General features: G+C 42.9%; 2 protein-coding genes across 3 annotated transcripts in view; one reads left to right on the top strand and one right to left on the bottom strand.

Moving 5' to 3' along the window:
• LOC121440278 (ATP-binding cassette sub-family D member 1) overlaps nucleotides 1–1,752 on the bottom strand; it is a 28,728-nt gene extending 26,976 nt beyond the window's left edge. Inside the window, exon 1 of one of the 2 annotated variants that reach the window (XM_041641055.1) lies at nucleotides 396–1,752. In XM_041641055.1, the coding sequence (XP_041496989.1) occupies nucleotides 396–1,295 (900 nt within the window). In that variant the 5' untranslated portion in view covers nucleotides 1,296–1,752. The remainder of the gene's footprint in view (nucleotides 1–395) is intronic. The other variant, XM_041641056.1, reaches the window with a different exon arrangement.
• Nucleotides 1,753–1,906: 154 nt separating this feature from the next.
• The window catches only part of LOC121440279 (B-cell receptor-associated protein 31), a 41,050-nt gene continuing 24,519 nt past the window's right edge, over nucleotides 1,907–18,437 (top strand). The window contains exons 1-5 of the mRNA XM_041641058.1: nucleotides 1,907–2,157; nucleotides 2,929–2,981; nucleotides 3,711–3,846; nucleotides 6,216–6,316; nucleotides 18,004–18,151. Coding sequence (XP_041496992.1) covers nucleotides 3,755–3,846; nucleotides 6,216–6,316; nucleotides 18,004–18,151 — 341 coding nt within the window. The 5' untranslated portion in view covers nucleotides 1,907–2,157; nucleotides 2,929–2,981; nucleotides 3,711–3,754. The remainder of the gene's footprint in view (nucleotides 2,158–2,928; nucleotides 2,982–3,710; nucleotides 3,847–6,215; nucleotides 6,317–18,003; nucleotides 18,152–18,437) is intronic.

Raw genomic sequence — 18,437 nt, 5'->3', positions numbered from 1 at the left:
TACCAATCCTGCTCCCAGATGGTAGGAGTCTAATTTCTCCCAGTTGGTTACAGGAATGGTTGACTGCAATATTGGAGTGAGCTGAACCAGTAGCATCTCAAACCACTAGAATACAAAGCTTCAAGTCCAAGACAATTTCACCAAGGAAGCAGAAGTAGCCTAGAGGTTTCAGGCAGCCAGCACGGGGAAGTTCCCACCCAGTGGTGCCATTTCTCCATTTCTGCACCTTAAGACTACAGCCATCCAAGGTCTACCCCAAATTTGTCCCAGTGCTTATTTACAGCTTTAACATCAGCCTGAGAAGGCCTTAGGCTTTCCCTATGGCTTATAGCTGGCTGCCAAGGGTCTCCCAGCCACCTCCTCTCCTATATAAGCAGCATTTCAATCTGCCCCACCTCATGGCCCCCATAGAAGGCAATTTCCTCTGAGTTGGCCACCACTCGAGAGTGCATGTAGCGCAGTTCACCCTTCCGCCTTGCTTCCTCTGCCACCAGCTCTCCAAACTTGGGAGAAAAGGCTCGAAGCACGTTGGCTGTTAAGAACACCACCAGGCCAGCGATGGCTGAGGGCCAGGCTGTGCCAGCTCCTCTGGAGCGGGCAGCTCGAAGTAGAGTGTAGGAGGTCACGGCCACGTCCAGTAGTGGCTTGGTCAAGTTGGAATAGAGGTGGGCTATAGAGGCAGCAAAGGCTACCACATCCTCTGTCAGAGACTGGTCAGGGTTTCGAAGCCGTCCATCCATGTTGCTTACTCGGTAGTAAGTCTGCTGGGAGAAGTAGAGTCTATAGGCATGAGCAACTAGTCGGCTTCGGAAAGACAGAGCCAGCTGGCCCTCTAGGTAGCGGATGGCACTGTTGATGAAAGTGGCAGGAAGGGCGATGAGGAGCCACTGCAGCAGCTGCCAGCTAAAGGCCTGTGGGTCCTTACGAACAATGCAGCGGGCCAGTCTGCCGTCCAGGCGGGCCACATACACAGACAGGAAAGTTCGGCTTACCAGGGCAGTAGAATGCAGGGCCAGCAACCCTGTTTCCCGGCATAAGACTCGGGGGAACAGCAGCCTCAGGAGCACCAGGAGCCGCTGCAGGAATACCCGGTTCATGCCAGCCTTGGCTGCTGTGGCCCCAGAGGCCTCTTGCGTGGGCTCTCCAGCTGGCACCTGAGGGCCCCTGGCAGGAGTCAGACACTGCCGTACTAGAGGGTAGATTTTGTGGACTCCATAGGCTGTGAGTGCCAGAACCACAGCTGTGCGCTTCAGCGTGGTCACCCTCGAGGACCGTGGAGTGGAAAGCACCGGCATGTCACCTGGACTGGTGGGCAGGCTGAGGGCTGGTACCACTTACTGCCCAAGGCTGCAGTTCGGGCAGATGCTGAAGGGCTGTTGCTCTGATCCAGGGCTCGTCGTCTAGGCAACTGGATACCCTGAGACTTTAGGCCCCTGGGGTGGTGCTGGGGCCCCTGGATGTTGGCTTAGGATCCTCCAGGGTCGTGGCCTCTTCAGGCAGCCCAGGTGGAGGAAACAGGCTTCCCTCTCTAGATAATTCCTTAGCCCCTGAGGTCAGCTTCGAGAGATCTTAAGCAAAGAGGCTGTCTCTTCCCCTCTACCTCCTCTAACTGCTTCTCCTCCCACCGCCTTGTGACACCCCTCCCTGGGGCAACAGGCGGGTTCGTCCTCTGGGCAGCCGGGCTGAAGCTACAGTGACTTTGCCAAGGCCCAGAATTCCCACCCACCTTCCCCCAGGGGGAATGGGGCGGAGTTGGGGCAGGAGGCGGAGTTGGGGCAAGGGGCACCCCACCCGGTACTCGCTCAACGGCTGGGCCCCACCCCCTCTCTGACCACTGAGACAAGGGATGACCGCGTAGGCTAGAGAAGCGGCCCTAGCCTTCCCGCCAAGGCTCCTCCGAGCACCACCCTTGCGTATCCAAAGAGTCAGAGACGCGAGCGGCAGCCAGCCGACACCTCCTCCGAAAACCTAGACAACAGCCCGCGGTCTGGGGGCGGAGCGGGAAACGGCAGCGGGCGGAGCCTTTGGGGCCTCACAAGAGCTTGTAGGCGGGGCCCGATGCGCGTTTCCGGTTTCCGGTTGCGGGCTAAGGGGCGGGCCGGAGCGGTGGTGAGAGTTTGGTAGTGGCGGTAGGGTGTACGCCTTGTCTGAAACTCGGTAAGCTGAGTCCGCGGGTGTGGCTGCCTCTCGGATCGCCGAGGTTACCCCAGTCCCTTCATGAGGGCAGGAACTGTGTGTCTCAGAAAGACTGGGAATTCTGTAAAATCTCTGGATCCGGGCTGACTTAGGAGTCTAGGGCAGGGTCCAGTAGAGGGATGTTGGGGTGGCAGGTGGAGCGGAGCTCGAGGGCGGGGGTCAGTGATGAAACCCAATCCGAGAGAGCTGCCCAGGTAGGCCACCTGGCGCGATGGACTTGGGTGGCATTGTGGCGTTCTAAGGCTGTTGGTTCCCTTTGGCTTCGGGCGAGACTTTCTGGTTCTGGAACTTTCTCTGGGTAAGGCTTTGAGGTGTTCTGTAGAGACCTGTATTTGTTTTTGGCCTGGATTTCTGTCCTCTAGGAGTCGCTCTTGTGTGTGGGCATTTTAAGGGCACATTAATGCTTCACATTTCATGCATCCGCAGGAGCAGACGGAAGGCCTGTTTAGTTTCCGAAAAGCAGCCTCAGAGGGAGGCTCCTGGGTTATCTGACCCTCCCGGGTGTTGCTGTGGGAGGTTGGAATGGGCCTCCTTGCTTGCGCTAGGGCCGAGGCAGTTGTGTTTGCAGAAGGTGCACATATGAACATTGCAGTCCCAGGCCCACTGAAGGAGCGACTGAAAGACTTGTAGCTCCTCTAGCAAAGGCTTCTGATCTGGGAAGGGAGCCTGATGGGTGCCCTTGTTCATGTACTATTCTTATGAGAAACTTTTTCTTTTTTTTTTGTTAAACAGGTCTAAGGAGTCCGTTGGACTCCCCCCTCCCCTGAAAGGAATCATCAACAAAGGTACATTGTCTTGGTAACACAGACATGCTGGAGGGCCATAAGTAACTATTCCAGTCAAGGGAAGTTCGTTGCCTGGCTAGCATTGGAGGGGCTCTCGCAGGCCCAAGCATGGCAAACATGGCTCTGGCAGGTCTTTTCCCTCTCCCATTCCCTCTTCCTTGCTAAAAACTGTTAGATTACATTCCTAAAGTTAGCCACCAAGGTCTGTTCCCTTATTTGGCTACTACCTCTTCCTGAGGCTGATACCAAGATCCAGCTATCAAAGTATTGAAGTTCAACAATCAAAAGCCCCCTTTTGAAGTGCCATAATTATCATGTCCATTCAGAATTAACTCATCCTAACACGGGGTTTCCTTTTCCCTTTTACTGCCATTTAACTATGGGCCATGTCTGTCTCTCTATACAGAGGCAGTCTTTTGTCCCAGAGAGACAAATACCTCTTCCCCTTCTCCCTAGATCTCCAACTCCTGTCCTTTGTCTCTCTGGGGCCAAATAAATCTATGTGCTGAGAACATGGTCTTGGGGTATCTTGGGCTAACTTTGCAGTCCCATTGAAGCATCATTGGCCAAGTATTCCTATTGAGTTTCAGCCAGGGCTGCACAAGCTCTGAAGCAGAGTGCCAGAGTCTGTTGTGAAGAGTAGCAGCCCCAGCCTCTCCAAGGTCCTTGAACTAGATGTCAGTGACTGCCCAGCTCAAGTGGTTTCTCCTGTTCCCTCTGCCCTACCAGGAGACAAACGCCCATCTCTCTGTTGGAAACCTTTAAGTCACAGGATGAGTCTACAGTGGACTGCAGTTGCCACCTTCCTCTACGCAGAGGTCTTTGCTGTGTTGCTTCTCTGTATTCCCTTCATTTCCCCCAAAAGGTATGGCTAGTAGAGCAACAAGACAAGCATTATGGGGAAGGTGCCTGTCTAACCCTGAACCTTAGAGTTTCTGTGTGTAGAGTTGGTGGACCCTGAAATTGGGGCTAAATGGAAACAAGTAAAATCTGTCTTAGATAAGGGTGACAGGAGGTTTGTTGGTTTGTTTGTTTTTAAATCACCAATCGTGCACACTGTTTTGCCTTGTTACTTCTTCAGTTCCTTTTCTGTGCACCCTGCCTTCTGGTCTTTGTAAAGGAAGATCTATCTTCAGTTTTGTGGCTGATATTCTCTTGCCTACCCTTAGGCCTCAGGGCTGTGAGGATGGCTGTGTGGAAATCAGAATACTTGCACCACAGGCTTTCATTGTTGATTTGGTGACTTTTGTCCTCCTAACTAGCTCTTACTGGCAATACTTAGTAGGCTCATGCGCATTACTCAGCCTATGAAGGATGAAGCCCTATTCTCTTTTAACAAACAAGATTTGCTAAAAGTGATTTAGTTACTAATTTTTAAATTAATACATCAACACATTATCCTTATTTAAATTAATATGTTATAAAATCACCACAGTTAATAATACCTAAGGACTATTCTTGCCAAAACTCATATTGGCATCCACCTTACAGGAAATATAGAGATCAAAACACTGGCAGGACTGTAGTCTTGGATGTTTTCTAGGACAACTAATTTGGTTCCACCACTCAGGAGGTGAAAGCAGGATCAGGAGTTCAAGGCCTATTTTGGCTACTTACCAAATTTGAGGCTAGCCATGAGACCCTCCTATCTGAAAATGATAAGGACTGGGGAGATAGCTTGTCAATAAAGTACTTACTGCACAAATATAAGGATCTGAGCTTGATCCCCATCACCCAGGTGACGCACTCCTGTAATATAGTTCTTTAGAGGCAAAAACCAGGAGGATCCTAATCAGTCTAGCCAAATCAGTAAGCTCTGGGTTCAGTGAGACATTTGCAAAAAAGAAAATAAAGTAGAGAATGATTAGAGAAGATACACACCTAAGGCCCCCCACTCATGCACAGCACCAAAACACACGTGTATCCACATACAGATACAAACACATAGAAAAAAGTGAAAAAAGGAGAAGGAAGGAGGAACTGATTAAGACCAACTTAAAACACAAATTGCAAATTCAGAACCATGCCATGTCATGTTTCTAGCAAACTAACTGTTCATTTTTAAATCTGCATTTGATGACAAGGGTGGTTTGCTGACAGGGTCTCAGTATGTAGGCTTGGGACTTGCAGTGTAGATCAGGCTGGCCCCAAACTCACAGAGATCTACCTGCCTCTGCCTCCCAAGTGCTGGGATTAAAGGTGTGTGCCACCATGATCAGCCTGACTTGCTAATTTTTTTAGTACTATGGAACTCCTTCTGAAGGCTTTTTAGAGCCATGTCTTGAATGTTTGTTCATGGAAATGATGGAGTGTTTGTGTTCCTTTTTATAACCTAGAGTGTTAGGTGTCTACACATAAAAAGATTGTCACATATTAGAAAGACAGAAGGAACCAGGCATAGTGGCACACTTCTTTAATTCCAGCACAGGAAGTCAGAGGCAGGTGGATCTCTGAGTTCAAGGACAGTCTGGTCTACCTAGTAAGTTCTCGGACAGCCAGAGACCTATTTAGTAAGATCCTGCCACAGGAAAAAAAAAGATGAAAGAAAGACAAAAGGAATAACTATGTTTGTGGCAAACACTCAACTACTACAAGGGAAAGTACAATGAAAACTAAGTTTCCCTTACTAGAGACTGCCAGTATTTTAAGACTGATTTCCAGCCAGGCAGTGGTGGTGCATGCCTTTAATCCCAACATTCGGGAGGCAAAGGCAGGCGGATCTCTGTGAGTTTGATGCCAGCCTGGCATACAGAGCTAGTTTCAGGACAGCTAAAGCTGTTACACAGAGAAACCCAGTCTCAAAAAACTAAAAACAAAAAAAAAAAGAGTTTTTTTGCAGGTGGACAAACATCATTTATTTTTTTATTCATTCCTCTCTCTCATGTGCATTGGCGTTTTGCCTGCATGTATGTCTGTGTGAACATGTCGGACCCCTGTAATTGGAGTTATAGACAGTTGGGAGAGCTGCCACGTGGGTGCTTGGCATTAAACTTGGGTTCTCTGAAGAGCAGCCAGTGCTCTTTACTCTGAACCATTTCTCCATCCCTGACAAACATCTTTTTATTAAGTACTCTTGAACTTAATAAATAGGGGAAACATATAAGCAACTGAGACTGATTTTTGTACAGGTCCCTTGGCCATTGGAGAAGAGCACCAAACTGTCTTTACATTTTACTCAGGGTTTGTATTGTGAAGGTGCATCTTCTTTAGTGTCTGTCTTCATCTCCTTCACAGATGGCAGAAGATTTTCAAATCCCGGCTGGTCGAGCTGGTAGTGACCTATGGCAACACCTTCTTTGTGGTTCTCATCATCATCCTTGTGCTGTTGGTCATTGGTGAGTGAGTTGCAGCAGGGGTTGCTCCATGACCAGGTCCTGTGTCATAGCTTCTAAAGCCCCATGTCATCTTGGATGGATAGAAAACAAGTTTTACCTTCTCAGAGACAAATTAATCATTTATCTGCAAAGGAGGTGCTATTAGCAGGGCCTTCATTTTAAGAGGTTCCCATAGCAGTCCATATGGACTTACATTTAGTGGCTTTTATATACTCTTATGACCACCTGTATTTCCAGGGTACCCTAGTTATTTTAGAACTGATGCAGAGAGAACTAACTGGCCTGTGACATTGGTCCAGATAGTGCTGCTTTTCAGTCATGGAGACAGCAGTGTGGTCTTCTCCATTGAAGCCTGACATCATCTTTTAAAAATTACTCTGTCTTTTAGTTTTTATTTGTTTATTTATCACTGTTACTATTTTTTGTTGTTTAAGATAGAGTCTCTCCACCCAGGCAGAGGCAGGTGAATCTCAATGAGTTCAAGGCTAGCCTGGTCTACAGAGTGAGTTCCAGGACAGCCAGAGATACACAGAGAAACCTTGTCTTAAACACCACCCCCTCCCAAGACAGTTTCTCTATGTGGCCTGGACTGTCTTGGCTCTGTAGACCAGGTTGGCCTCAAAATCAGAGATCTGTCTGTCTATGCCCTCTGAGTGCTGAGATTAAAGAGATGTGTGCCTGGCTGCTGTTTGTTTGTTGTTTTCTCATCTTAAAAAGAGATGTGACGGGGTTGGATAGATGGCTCAGCAGTTAAAAGCAATGGCTGCTCTTCCAGAGGACCTGGGCTCAGTTCCCAAAAACCACATGGCAGCTCACAACTGTCTGTAACTCTAGTTTCAGAGGATCTGACACCCTCACACAGACATACATGGAAGCAAAAGACCAATACAAATAAAAAAGCAAATCTCTGAAAAAAAGAAAACAAAGATATGAGTTAGTTTTTGTTTCTTTTATTTGAGATAGGGCCTTATCCTGTAATCTAGGCTGGCATTAAACATCTGGCTTAGTCTCTCAAGTGCTGGAGTTACATGTATATACCAGCATGGCTGGTGAAGCAGGGCTTCCAAGTACAAGACCAGAGCAATTAAACAGCCTAGCTGGAAATGGGGTTCTGTTTTCTCCTATAGTGTGAGGTAGAAAACTAAGTGACAGCATGTCTTAGAGACAGAGCTGAGACCTCTCTGTATATGCATAGGTATAAAGTCTTTCCAGGTAATACAGTTGTATAGTATTGTAAACTTCAGCATTAGCATGCATTATCCACAAGACTTTGAAAGATAAATGGTATCAGAGGGCAGGCTTAGGTCTGTGGCCATGATAGGTGTTATCAAGATGGAAGTGGAGACAAGCAAGGTGGTGCTTGCCTTTAATCCTAGCACTCAAGAGGTAGGTGTAGGTGAATTTCTGTTTGAGGCCAGTCTAGTCTTACATAGAAACTTCTAGGATTGCCAGGGCTACATAGAAAGACCCTTATTTCAAAAAACCAAAAAGATGGAAGAGGAACATTTTACAGTGAGGTGGTAGTGAGCCCATTTGGAGACAGGGAGCCAATTAAGCTGTTGTCTGACTGTTGAATGATTGTTGATTTGCTATAGTGAGCTATCAGTATGTTCCCTTGCTTGAACGCTAGTCTCTTTACTCTGCTGTGAAACATCAAGTCCTGTTTCAGAGATCTGATGCCCACATAGGCATGGAATATTTTCCTCAAGTTCCAGCAAAAATGCTGCAGGGTAGAGTTTGAGTTAGTGTTATGCACAACTCCATCCACTAGTTGCAGTATTGGGCATTTTCCCTTAATGTTTAGGGTTTGATGGGATTTGTTCAGGTGGGACTTCCTGTGAACAGGCCAAATATGTCTATAGATTCCCAGGCACAGCTATTGAAATGCTTTTAGCAAGACTCTAAGAGGTGGCTTTTTCCACTTAGGGTCTGAGCAGTTTCTGGGATAGGAGCCAATAGGGAGTATGCAGGTCTTGCTTAGAGTTGAACTTCATGAAATGCCAAGCAGTAATAGTATAGTAGTACTTTTTCATCATGACTGCCAGCCCACAAATAATGAGACTTATTTATTATTAATTTTGATTTTATCTTAGGCTTGTCTCTAACTAGTTCTTACAGTGTAAATTAACCCTATTTTTAAATCTCTGTTCTTTTATGTGATTCTTTAGCTCATCTCCATATTGCCCACCCTGCTTCCTTTGCATCTGGCTGGCTCCTCTTTTCTTCCCAGAGTTCTCTCTCTGCCTGGAAGTCCCTTCTATAATCTTCTTCTAGCTCTTGGTCGTTCAGCTTTTTATTACACCATTCACTGCAATACATCTTCACACAGTATACAAATATCCCACAATATTTCCCTCTTTTTGTCTAAATAAAAAGGAAGGATTTTAACTCTAACATAGTAAAATTATAAGAACAATTGCTATGTAAGAATTAGATTCACAGTGTGCAGTCCATTTGTATTTGGCATATACGGAGAAAATATCTATTCTATCTTAGTGAGTCCAAAGTTTTTTACCTAAACCACTTTCTTTTATAACTTATTACCATCGTAAAAATATCTTTGTAGACCTTAAAACATTTTCTTGATAAACAACTTAAGCTTTTATGTCTCCCAACCTTATAAACTTGACATCTTTTTTGTTTTGTTTTGTTTTTTCTAAACAGGGCTTCCCAGTAGATAAGGAGCTACAGGTTCGCCTTTAACTCAGAATCTATGTGCTGTCCTGAGGCTCATCGTTTCTCCTCTATCCTGTTTTGTATGTCTGACTCATTCTTTGTCTGTCTGGCAGCTCTTCTGACTCTACCCTTCCTCCTCCCATCAATCTCAGTTTGGCTTTCCCCGCCTAACTTTATCCTCTTTGTCTATTGATCAGTCAGCTTGTTTACTAATCCAGTCATAGTGATATATATGCTGTGGGATACTGGGCAGTCGCAATAGAAAAGCTCCACTTCCATTTACAGATATATACACAGTGCACAAAAGGATTCCACATCATTTCCCCCTTTTGCCTAATTAAACAGGAAGGTTTTTCTTTCTTTTTTTTTTTTTCTTTTTTGGTTTTCGAGACATGGTTTCTGTGTAACAGCCCTGACTGTCCTGGAACTCACTTTGTAGACTAGGCTGGCCTTGAATTCAGTGAGATCCATCTCTCACGTGCTGAGATTAAAGGCATGTGCCACCACCACTCAACCAAAAAGAAAGATTTTAACTTTAACATGGTAAAATTATATACAACAGAAACAGTTATCAAGTAAGATTATAGTTATAATATCCCATCTATTTGTATTTGGCAAAATTAGAGAACTCTATTATCTATCTTATCTTGGTATGTCTGAAGTTTTATGCCTAATTTGCTTTCTATCATAATTAAGGAAAACTATAAGTTTAGCTATATAGTCTTCAACTCCATCAAAGACCCACAAGAATGAAAATGCTACCTAATGTCAGACATCAGGCTGTCTGGAGAGTCACCCAAAGGTCCTCTGTAATGTTGGGGCATCCACTTCTGACCTACAGACCTAGCATAGATGACAGACTTTCTGTGAAACAGGGAATTCTGAAGGACTGCCCTACCTTGTCTTGGCAAAGTTCACCAGTCGCCTTTCTTATATCCTGCTGGTCCAGTTTGGACAGTAACTGTCAGCAACTGAGGCAAGGGCAGTTTCCTTGCCCACATGGCTAGCTTTTGCCATAAAGAAAACAAGCTGCATACAGTTTCTTTGATGCCCATCATCTTCTCTGACGTAAATTGGTGCTTGCCAGAAGCATATGTGTCTCACTGTTATGAAAATTTTTCGGTTATTAGACATATTAAATTCCATATTATGTAGGCCTTTGAAGTATTTGAGACTATCTATCTATATCTGTGTATGACCTTGGAAAACATACCTAACATGACTATAAGTTTGACTATTGTAGATGACTACTAATCTGTATTTCTTAATTATACAGTGCAGTTTTAAATGAGCTGCATAAGCAAAATACCTTAACTAGAGTAGAAATATGCATAGAGTATAGCAAAATTAAATTTGTATCAGTGAACCAAACTCCATCCCAAGGTAAAATATTTTGAGATTAATAGTTGTTTTTTGCATTAAAGCAGATTCAATAATCTACCTTTTATCCTATCATTTCTATATCTCTCCCTTTTCTTTTTAGAACGAGATCCCTGAATCTAATCTCATTTGTTCAACTTTTTTAATGACCATTACCAATAACAACTTGTAACCAATCCTTCTTAAATGATAATAAGTATCCATAATCCATTTTTTGGAAATGTGGTCATAGCTCTTTAGACTGCTTCTATTGATTAGGGGTGCTGATAATCTTTAGGGGACCCTGAGAAAATTTAGGATTACAGACAAGTCCTGACTGGAGTATTCTGTGAGGCTGGATCATCTCAGCCAGCAGCCTTGAAGCTGGATGAAGAGCTCCAAGGAAACTGCAACAGAGTCATTTTGAGATGCTGGATTGCCTGGGCCATTTGTTTTCATTGGTTTCTGGTCCCCTCATTCTGAAAATACATAAACTTTTAAAGGTAACATACATTTTCGCATAAATACAAGTACATTTTTACATAAATATAAGTACACAAGTCAGCCAAAGATGATTTTTTTTTGTTTTATGTTTGAACAGGTAAAATAAACGTCACGTGTCTTGTAGTTCTTCTAGGTTTATTTTTTTGTAGCCAGAATTTTTAGGGAGTCTTCCTTGATCAAACTTGATCATCTTTAACTTTGAACAAATCTTTTATTTTCTATGGAAATTAAAGCAGAACCTCTTTCCAAAGTAACATGTCTTTTTGTAGCACAATTAATAAAAACCCAGATACGGAAATTGGGGTTCAACCTGAAGGTCAGAAAAGCAAAACAGTCAGCCACTGGCTCTTCTCTAGAGAGGAATGTATGATGGGAGGAGACGGCTCATAGACACAGTCTCATTCTGAGATTCCGGGAGTCAGGGTTGCCATTTTCTTTTTGTTTCCTGTGGAAATAAAGGCATAACCTCCCCCTCAACACATTTCCTAACTGTAAGTGGAGACTGTTCTTTTGTTCCCAGCTGACTAGACCCAAATAATCACACAGAACTATATTAATTACAGCACTGTTTGGTCTATTAGTTCAGGATTTTTATTAACTAACTCTTACATCTTAAATTAACACATTTCTATTAGTCTATGTATTGCCACGTGGCGGTAGTGTTACCTCATTTACTGCATACATTTCTTGTTTTCTCAGAGGCTAGCTTACAGCTCTCTGATGACTCCGCCTTCTTTCTCCCATCATTCAGTTTAGTTTTCCCACTTAGCTCTATTCTGTCCTGCCATAAGCCAAAGTAGCTTCTTATTAACCAATGGTAATAAAACATTCACAGCATATGGAGGGGAATCCCACATCACTTGACTTCCATTCTGAAGTTTAAAGACATCTTTAAAATGTATATGCTGAGCCGGGCGATGGTGGCACACGCCTTTAATCCCAGCACTCAGGAGGCAGAGGCAGGTGGATCTCTGTGAGTTCGAGGCCAACCTGGCCTACAGAGCTAGTTCCAGGACAGGCTCCAAAACCACAGAGAAACCCTGTCTCGAAAAACCAAAAAAATAAATAAATAAAATAAAATGTATATGCTGGTATTATGCAACAGTTTTTTTCCCACAATTCAACAATAGCTGTCACTTTTTATTCATTAGCATTTAAAACAATTGAGAGTCAACAAAGCACCATACAGGATCTAGTCACCCTGTGTATTTCCCATCCTTTTTTTAAAAATTTTTATTTATTTATTTTTTGGTTTTTCGAGACAGGGTTTCTCTGTGGTTTTGGAGCCTGTCCTATGTATTTCCCATCCTTATGTGACTTATTTTTATATTACTTTAGTTTATTATTTTTTGGTGCACGCCTTTAATCCCAGCAGAGAGAGGTGGATCTCTGTGAGTTCAAGGCCAGCCTGGTCTATAGAGTGAGTTCCAGGACAGGCTTCATAGCTACTGAGAAATCATGTCTCGAAAAACAAAAACAAAAAAATTATTTTTAAACTATTATTTTTCTATGATTGTTTATACCCATTTTTTCTTCAGCATCTAAGCATATTTCTAAGCATACTGTATCTATTAAGAGATTTTCCTTGTCTGGATCTTGTCTGGACCTGCAGTATTCTCTGACCTTGGGAGCCAAGAGTCAGTCAATCTACTTCATGGTTCTTTGCTGGCAGCTGGCTGAAGTCTACAGGCAGCCAATCGTCATACCTCTGTATGCTGAGCCTCTGTACATCGACCAGGGGCCCATCTGAGAAACTGCAGGACTAGGAAGCCACGTCTGGCTCCTTGTGTAAAACTTTTCCATTCTCAGTCCTTATGTTTGAATATTTTAGCCTCCATGTTGGATGCCATGTGTAGTAAGGACTTTCATTAGAACCATCAGCCTGCAGATAATGACATGGAGACTTACTTATTATCAATTATAAAAGCTTGGCTTTAACTTAGGCTTGTTCCTAAGTAGGTCTTATAACTTAAATTAATCCATATTGTTTTATCTATGTTCTTTTATGTGTCTCATCACCTCATCTCTGTACATCTTTATCCTGCTTCCTCCATGTCTAGCTAGTGACTCTGCCTTTCTTCTTCCCAGAGTTCTCTCTCTTCCTGGAAGCCCCTTCTATAGCTATTGGATGTTCAGCTTTTTATTACACCAATCACAGCAACACACCATCTTGTTGTTGTCATGGGGTCCCCATCCTTTCCTCCCCAGCCTTGAATTTACAGAGTTTGTCTTCCTGTGCCTCCTGAATGGTGGCATTAATGGCATACACCACCACCTGGCATTTTTGTTTGTTTGTGTTTTTCGAGACAGGGTTTCTCTGTAGCTTTGGAGCCTGTCCTGGAACTAACTCTGTGGACCAGGCTGGCCTTGAACTCACAGAGATCCACCTGTCTCTGCCTCCTGAGTGCTGGGATTAAAGGCGTGCGCCATCACAAAAGTTGTTGATTTCCTAGTACAACTCAGGGGGCCAGAGAGAACTATGTAGATACTAGTTGACACAAACCATTGTTGTTGTAGATCAGGAATCTGCAACTGTCTGCTTGGGAATTCTAGGGAAATATGGCTCTAATGACTGGTGACTTCTTACTTTAATGCTATGAAGCAAAATCTAGGGGGTGTGGGGATGGCTCATTGGATAAAAGCACTTGCTGTGCAGATGTAAGGACTTGATTTCAAATTCCCAGAACCCACATAAAAGTCAGACGCTGAATGTAAGTGTCTACAGTCCCATAACTCTTATAGGGAGTTGGGAGGTAGAGTAGAAAAATCCCTGGTAGTTTGCAGGTCCTATCTCAAACAAGGTGGAAGACAAGGATTGACACCTGAGGTTATCCTCTTCCGTAGGTATTCTGAGAGATCTTGTATTTCTATTCATACACAAATAAACATGTGCACACTGTATACACAAAGATGATTTAAAAATTTAAAAAGCAAAGCTTAGAAAAGTCTACATACCTTCTACAGATAGACGTGCTTTTTGATAACAATATATTATGGCAATAATGAGCATAACCAGCTAGAGCCCTTCCTGATGTTGAGGGACCTAGATTAGATCTTTCTGAGATAGTTGGAAATAAAGAGATTACTTTTATGGATTGAGACCTGAGAGGAAGTCCTGCTGCTGTCCTTGTTGATAGCATACAGTGTCTCCTATTCCCAGGTTCCTCTTGATTGTTTGCCAAGGTAGTCTTTGGAATGATGGGATTCCTACCTACAAGTAACAAATAAAAATGGTTTTAGTTTTTTTCTTTTTTTTAGTGTTTTCCTAATTATAAAAATAATGCATATTTTTTAAATGCAAAAGGTAAACACTTAATCCCTTGTAACACATTGCATAGATAACTATCATGAATACTTTTTTATGTGTTGAAATATTTACAACCCGGACTTGTACACTTTTCTTTGTACTTTTTTCCATTTACGTGCTGTACTGTAGACATCTTCCCCCTCTGTTGGTGTGCACGTTACATGCATACAAAACACCATATACATATATAAATCTTTTTTTCCTTCTTTATTGATTTTTATTGAGCTCTACATTTTTCTCTGCTCCCTTCCCTGCCTCTCCCCTCCCCCTTCAATCCTCTCCCAAGGTCCCCATACTCCCAATTTACTCACGAGATCTTGTTTTTTTCTACTTCCCATGTAGATTAGATCTGTGTAAGTCTCTCTTAGTGTCCTCATTGTTGTCTTGCTTTGTGTTTAAAAACCACTTATGAGTGAGTACATGTGACAATTGTCTTTCTGGGTCTAGGTTACCTCACTCAAAATAATGTTTTCTAGCTCCATCCATTTTCCCACAAAATTCAAGATGCTGTCATTTTTTTCTGCTCTGTAGTACTCCATTGTGTAAATGTACCACATTTTCCTTATCCATTCTTCGGTCGAGGGGCATTTAGGTTGTTTCCATTAGGTTCTAGCTATGACAAACAAAGCTGTTATGAACATAATTGAACACATGTCCTTGTGGCACGATTGTGCATCCTTTGGATATATACCCAAAAGTGGTATTACTGGGTCTTGAGGAAGGTTGTTTCCTAATTTTCTGAGAAATCGTCACACTGACATACAAAGGGGTTGTACCAGCTTGCATTCCCACCAGCAATGCAGAAGTGTTCCCTTTTCCCCACAACCTCTCCAGCATAAGTTGTCATCAGTGTTTTTGATTTTGGCCATTCTTTCAGGTGTAAGATGGAATCTCAAAGTTCTTTTGATTTGTATTTCTCTGATGACTAAGGATGTTGAACATTTCCTTAAGTGTCTTTCAGCCATTTTAGATTTAGACTTTGTCGAGAGTTCTCTGTTTAGGTCTGTACTCCATTTTTTTTTATTGGATTATGTGATCTTTTGGTGTCCACTTTCTTGAGTTCTTTGTATATTTTGGAGATCAGACCTCTGTCTGATGTGGGGTTAGTGAAGATCTTTTCCCATTCTGTAGGCTGTTGTTTAGTCTTGTTGACCGTGTCCTTTGCTTTACAGAAGCTTTTCAGTTTCAGGAGGTCCCATTTATTAATTGTTTCTCTCAGTGTCTGTACTGCTGGGGTTCTATTTAGGAAGTGGTTCCCTGTGCCAATGTGTTCAAGTGTACTTCCCAGTTTCTCTTCTATAAGGTTCAGTGTGGCTGGCTTTATGTTGAGGTCTTTGACTCATTTGGACTTGAGTTTTGTGCATGGTGATAGATATGGGTCTATTTTCATTTTTCTACATGTTGATATCAGTTATGCCAGTACCACTTGTTAAATATGCTTTCTTTTTTCCATTTGATATTTTTTGCTTCTTTATCAAAGATCAGGTGTTCGAAGATGTGTGGATTGATATCCAGGTCTTCTACTCGGTTCCATTAGTTTTCTTGTCTGTTCTTATGCCAATACCAGGCTGTTTTCAGTACTGAATTTAACCCATTTCTAGTAATCTGTGTATCGCCGTGTGGCTGTGACTTACTGGGTAAAGTTCTTGTGTCTGTCTCTGGCAGGGCTACATGACTTCTCTCTGACTCCTCCTCCTTTCTCTCAGCATCCAGTTTAATTTTCGCTGCCTACCTCTCTTCTGCTCTGCACAGGCCCAAGCCAGTTTCTTCATTAACCAATGGTATTCACAGCATAAAGAGGGGAATCCCACATCAGTGAACCTGAGGGTATGAATGTATTTTATTTTCTACCAGGTGTGTTATGGCAGTTTATGTTCCTACTGGCAGCATTTGAGAGTGCTTCATGGCACAGATTTAATGCAAAAAATACTACGAGGACAGGCACATTGTTGTAATGCAAGATGAGCTTGAAAACCAAGTAATCTCAAACTAGAAACTACAAAGTGAACAGTACCCAAACAATGATATCTTGCCTGTCTCACATGGAGGCGTGTTAAGAGGTGCCTTCATATAGTTGGTTTTTTTTTTTTTTTTAGGCATTTCTTTGATATAGGGTCTCATCCTGTAGCCCTGGCCTCAGGGCTACAGGTCATCCTGTGACCTTTAGGCCTCAGTCTTTCTAATGCTGGGTTTATGGGTACATACCACCATACTCAGCTCTTCAGGTAGATTTTTATGTGTCAACTTAAAAAATGTCCCCACTTTGTTGGAGGAATTGACCTCTTTTTTGGTGGTGGTGGTAGTGGGAGACAGTGTTTCCTTGTGTAGCGTTGGTTGTCCTGGAAGTCCCTATATAGACCAGGCTGGCTTCAAACTTCAAGCTGGCTTCCTGTCTCTACCTCCCAAGTGCTGGGATTAAAGATGTATGCCACCAAACCCTGCTATTTTTTTGTTTTGTTTTGTTTTTTTCGAGACAGGGTTTCTCTGTAGCTTTGGAGCCTGTCCTGGAACTAGCTCTTGTAGACCAGGCTGTCCTTGAACTCACAGACATCCGCCTGTCTCTACCTCCCAAGTGCTGGGATTAAAGGCATGCACCACCACCCCCCAGTTAAAATTCTGTTTTGAGTTAAGTGGTGGAGGAGATTAGTAGATATACTAAGGTTCCATTTCTGCATTACAGACAAAAGATTCTTATATTATTAAACCAGAGCATTGTACATCAGTCAGTGGCGCTTGTGGGAGCAGAGGCTGTTCACTCATTCAACAGTTAGAGTTTTTGCTGTGTGCCCTGTGCTAAACTGTAGGGAATATAGAGGAGAAGGCTTTTTCTTTCTGTTTGTAGTTTATCTATTGTGAGAAAGATGGACAGGAAACAGACTGAAGATAATTTCAGTGACAAAAGTATTTTATAAAGACATTATAGGATTTTTAAAAAAATATTTATTTATTTATTATGTATACAATGTTCTGTTTATGCCTGAAAGCCAGAAGAGGGCACCAGATCTCACTACAGATGGTTATGAGCCACCATGTGGTTGCTGGGTATTGAACTCAGGACCTTTGGAAGAGCAGGCAATGCTCTTAACCACTGAGCCATCTCTCCAGCCCCCGACATTATAGGATTTTATGACCAATTGACTTTAAATATGATAACTGTGTTATTTACCTTACTAAAGTGATTGTATTAAGAAACTTCTTTTTACAATTTTGCTGTTTGAATTTTTGATGGGCATGAATTCTTCTTTAAAAAAACCTTTAATTACAGTTTATTGGTGGTTGGTGACACATGCATGTCACAGTGTCTATGTGTAGGTCAGGACAACTAGCAAGAGTCGGTTCTGTCCTTTTTGCCATATGGGTTCTAGGGATTGAACTCAAGTGGTCAGGCTTGATGGCAAGTACCTTTACCCACAGAGTCATCTCAGCCCATGAAGTTTTTTAATTAAGTAAAGAATAATAATGCTTACTGTGGCCCATGCTTCCCGAATAGGTCTTGTGAGCTTTCTACCAACAGGACCCCTGATTTATAAGTTAAGTGATTGACAGTTCAACTTGAGAGAAAAATGACAAACTGAGGTTGGGAGTATCATGGGAAAGGGAATCTGTTTCCATTGCCAACAAAGCCTCAATCTTGAATAGTATCTTGGAGTATAGTACAAGTTTATGATCTATCTAGTTTACAGGCTTAGTTTATAGAAAGTTAAGAGAGGAAGGTCTAAGGTTGGGGACTTTTGATAAAACCTCCCACAAAAGGTGTGCGTAGAATTAGTACTTGGATATGAAGGAAAGGAGTCTTGCTACCTGTTTTTCTTTTTAAATGGCCATCTCTGCTCTATCATAGATGCTGCACGTGAGATCCGGAAATATGATGATGTGACAGAAAAGGTGAACCTCCAGAACAATCCAGGTGCCATGGAGCACTTCCACATGAAGCTTTTCCGTGCTCAGAGGAATCTCTATATTGCTGGCTTTTCCTTGCTGCTGTCCTTGTGAGTAGGGGCCAGGGGCTTGTGGAGGAAGCTGTGGGCTAACCAAGAATATAGAGCTGTGTAGTTTGGCTTTCTCCTGTGACTTTAACTCCTCATTGTATATCCTGGACCCAAAGACCTTGTTTGTGTTTGATAAACCACAGAATTGCTTCCTGACCTTCCGAGGCAGCATGGAGATTAGGAGTAGGGTGCAACAAATTCTAAAAGACCTTATCTTTTTTTTTTTGAGACAATATTACTACATATCACTGGCCATCCTGGAACTCACTATGTAAACAAGGCTGGC

Source organism: Microtus oregoni, unplaced genomic scaffold, assembly GCF_018167655.1.
Source record: "Microtus oregoni isolate MIOR12 unplaced genomic scaffold, Mior012 000067F_001, whole genome shotgun sequence".
Lineage (NCBI taxonomy): Eukaryota > Metazoa > Chordata > Mammalia > Rodentia > Cricetidae > Microtus > Microtus oregoni.
This window is presented reverse-complemented; position numbering and strand designations above follow the sequence as displayed.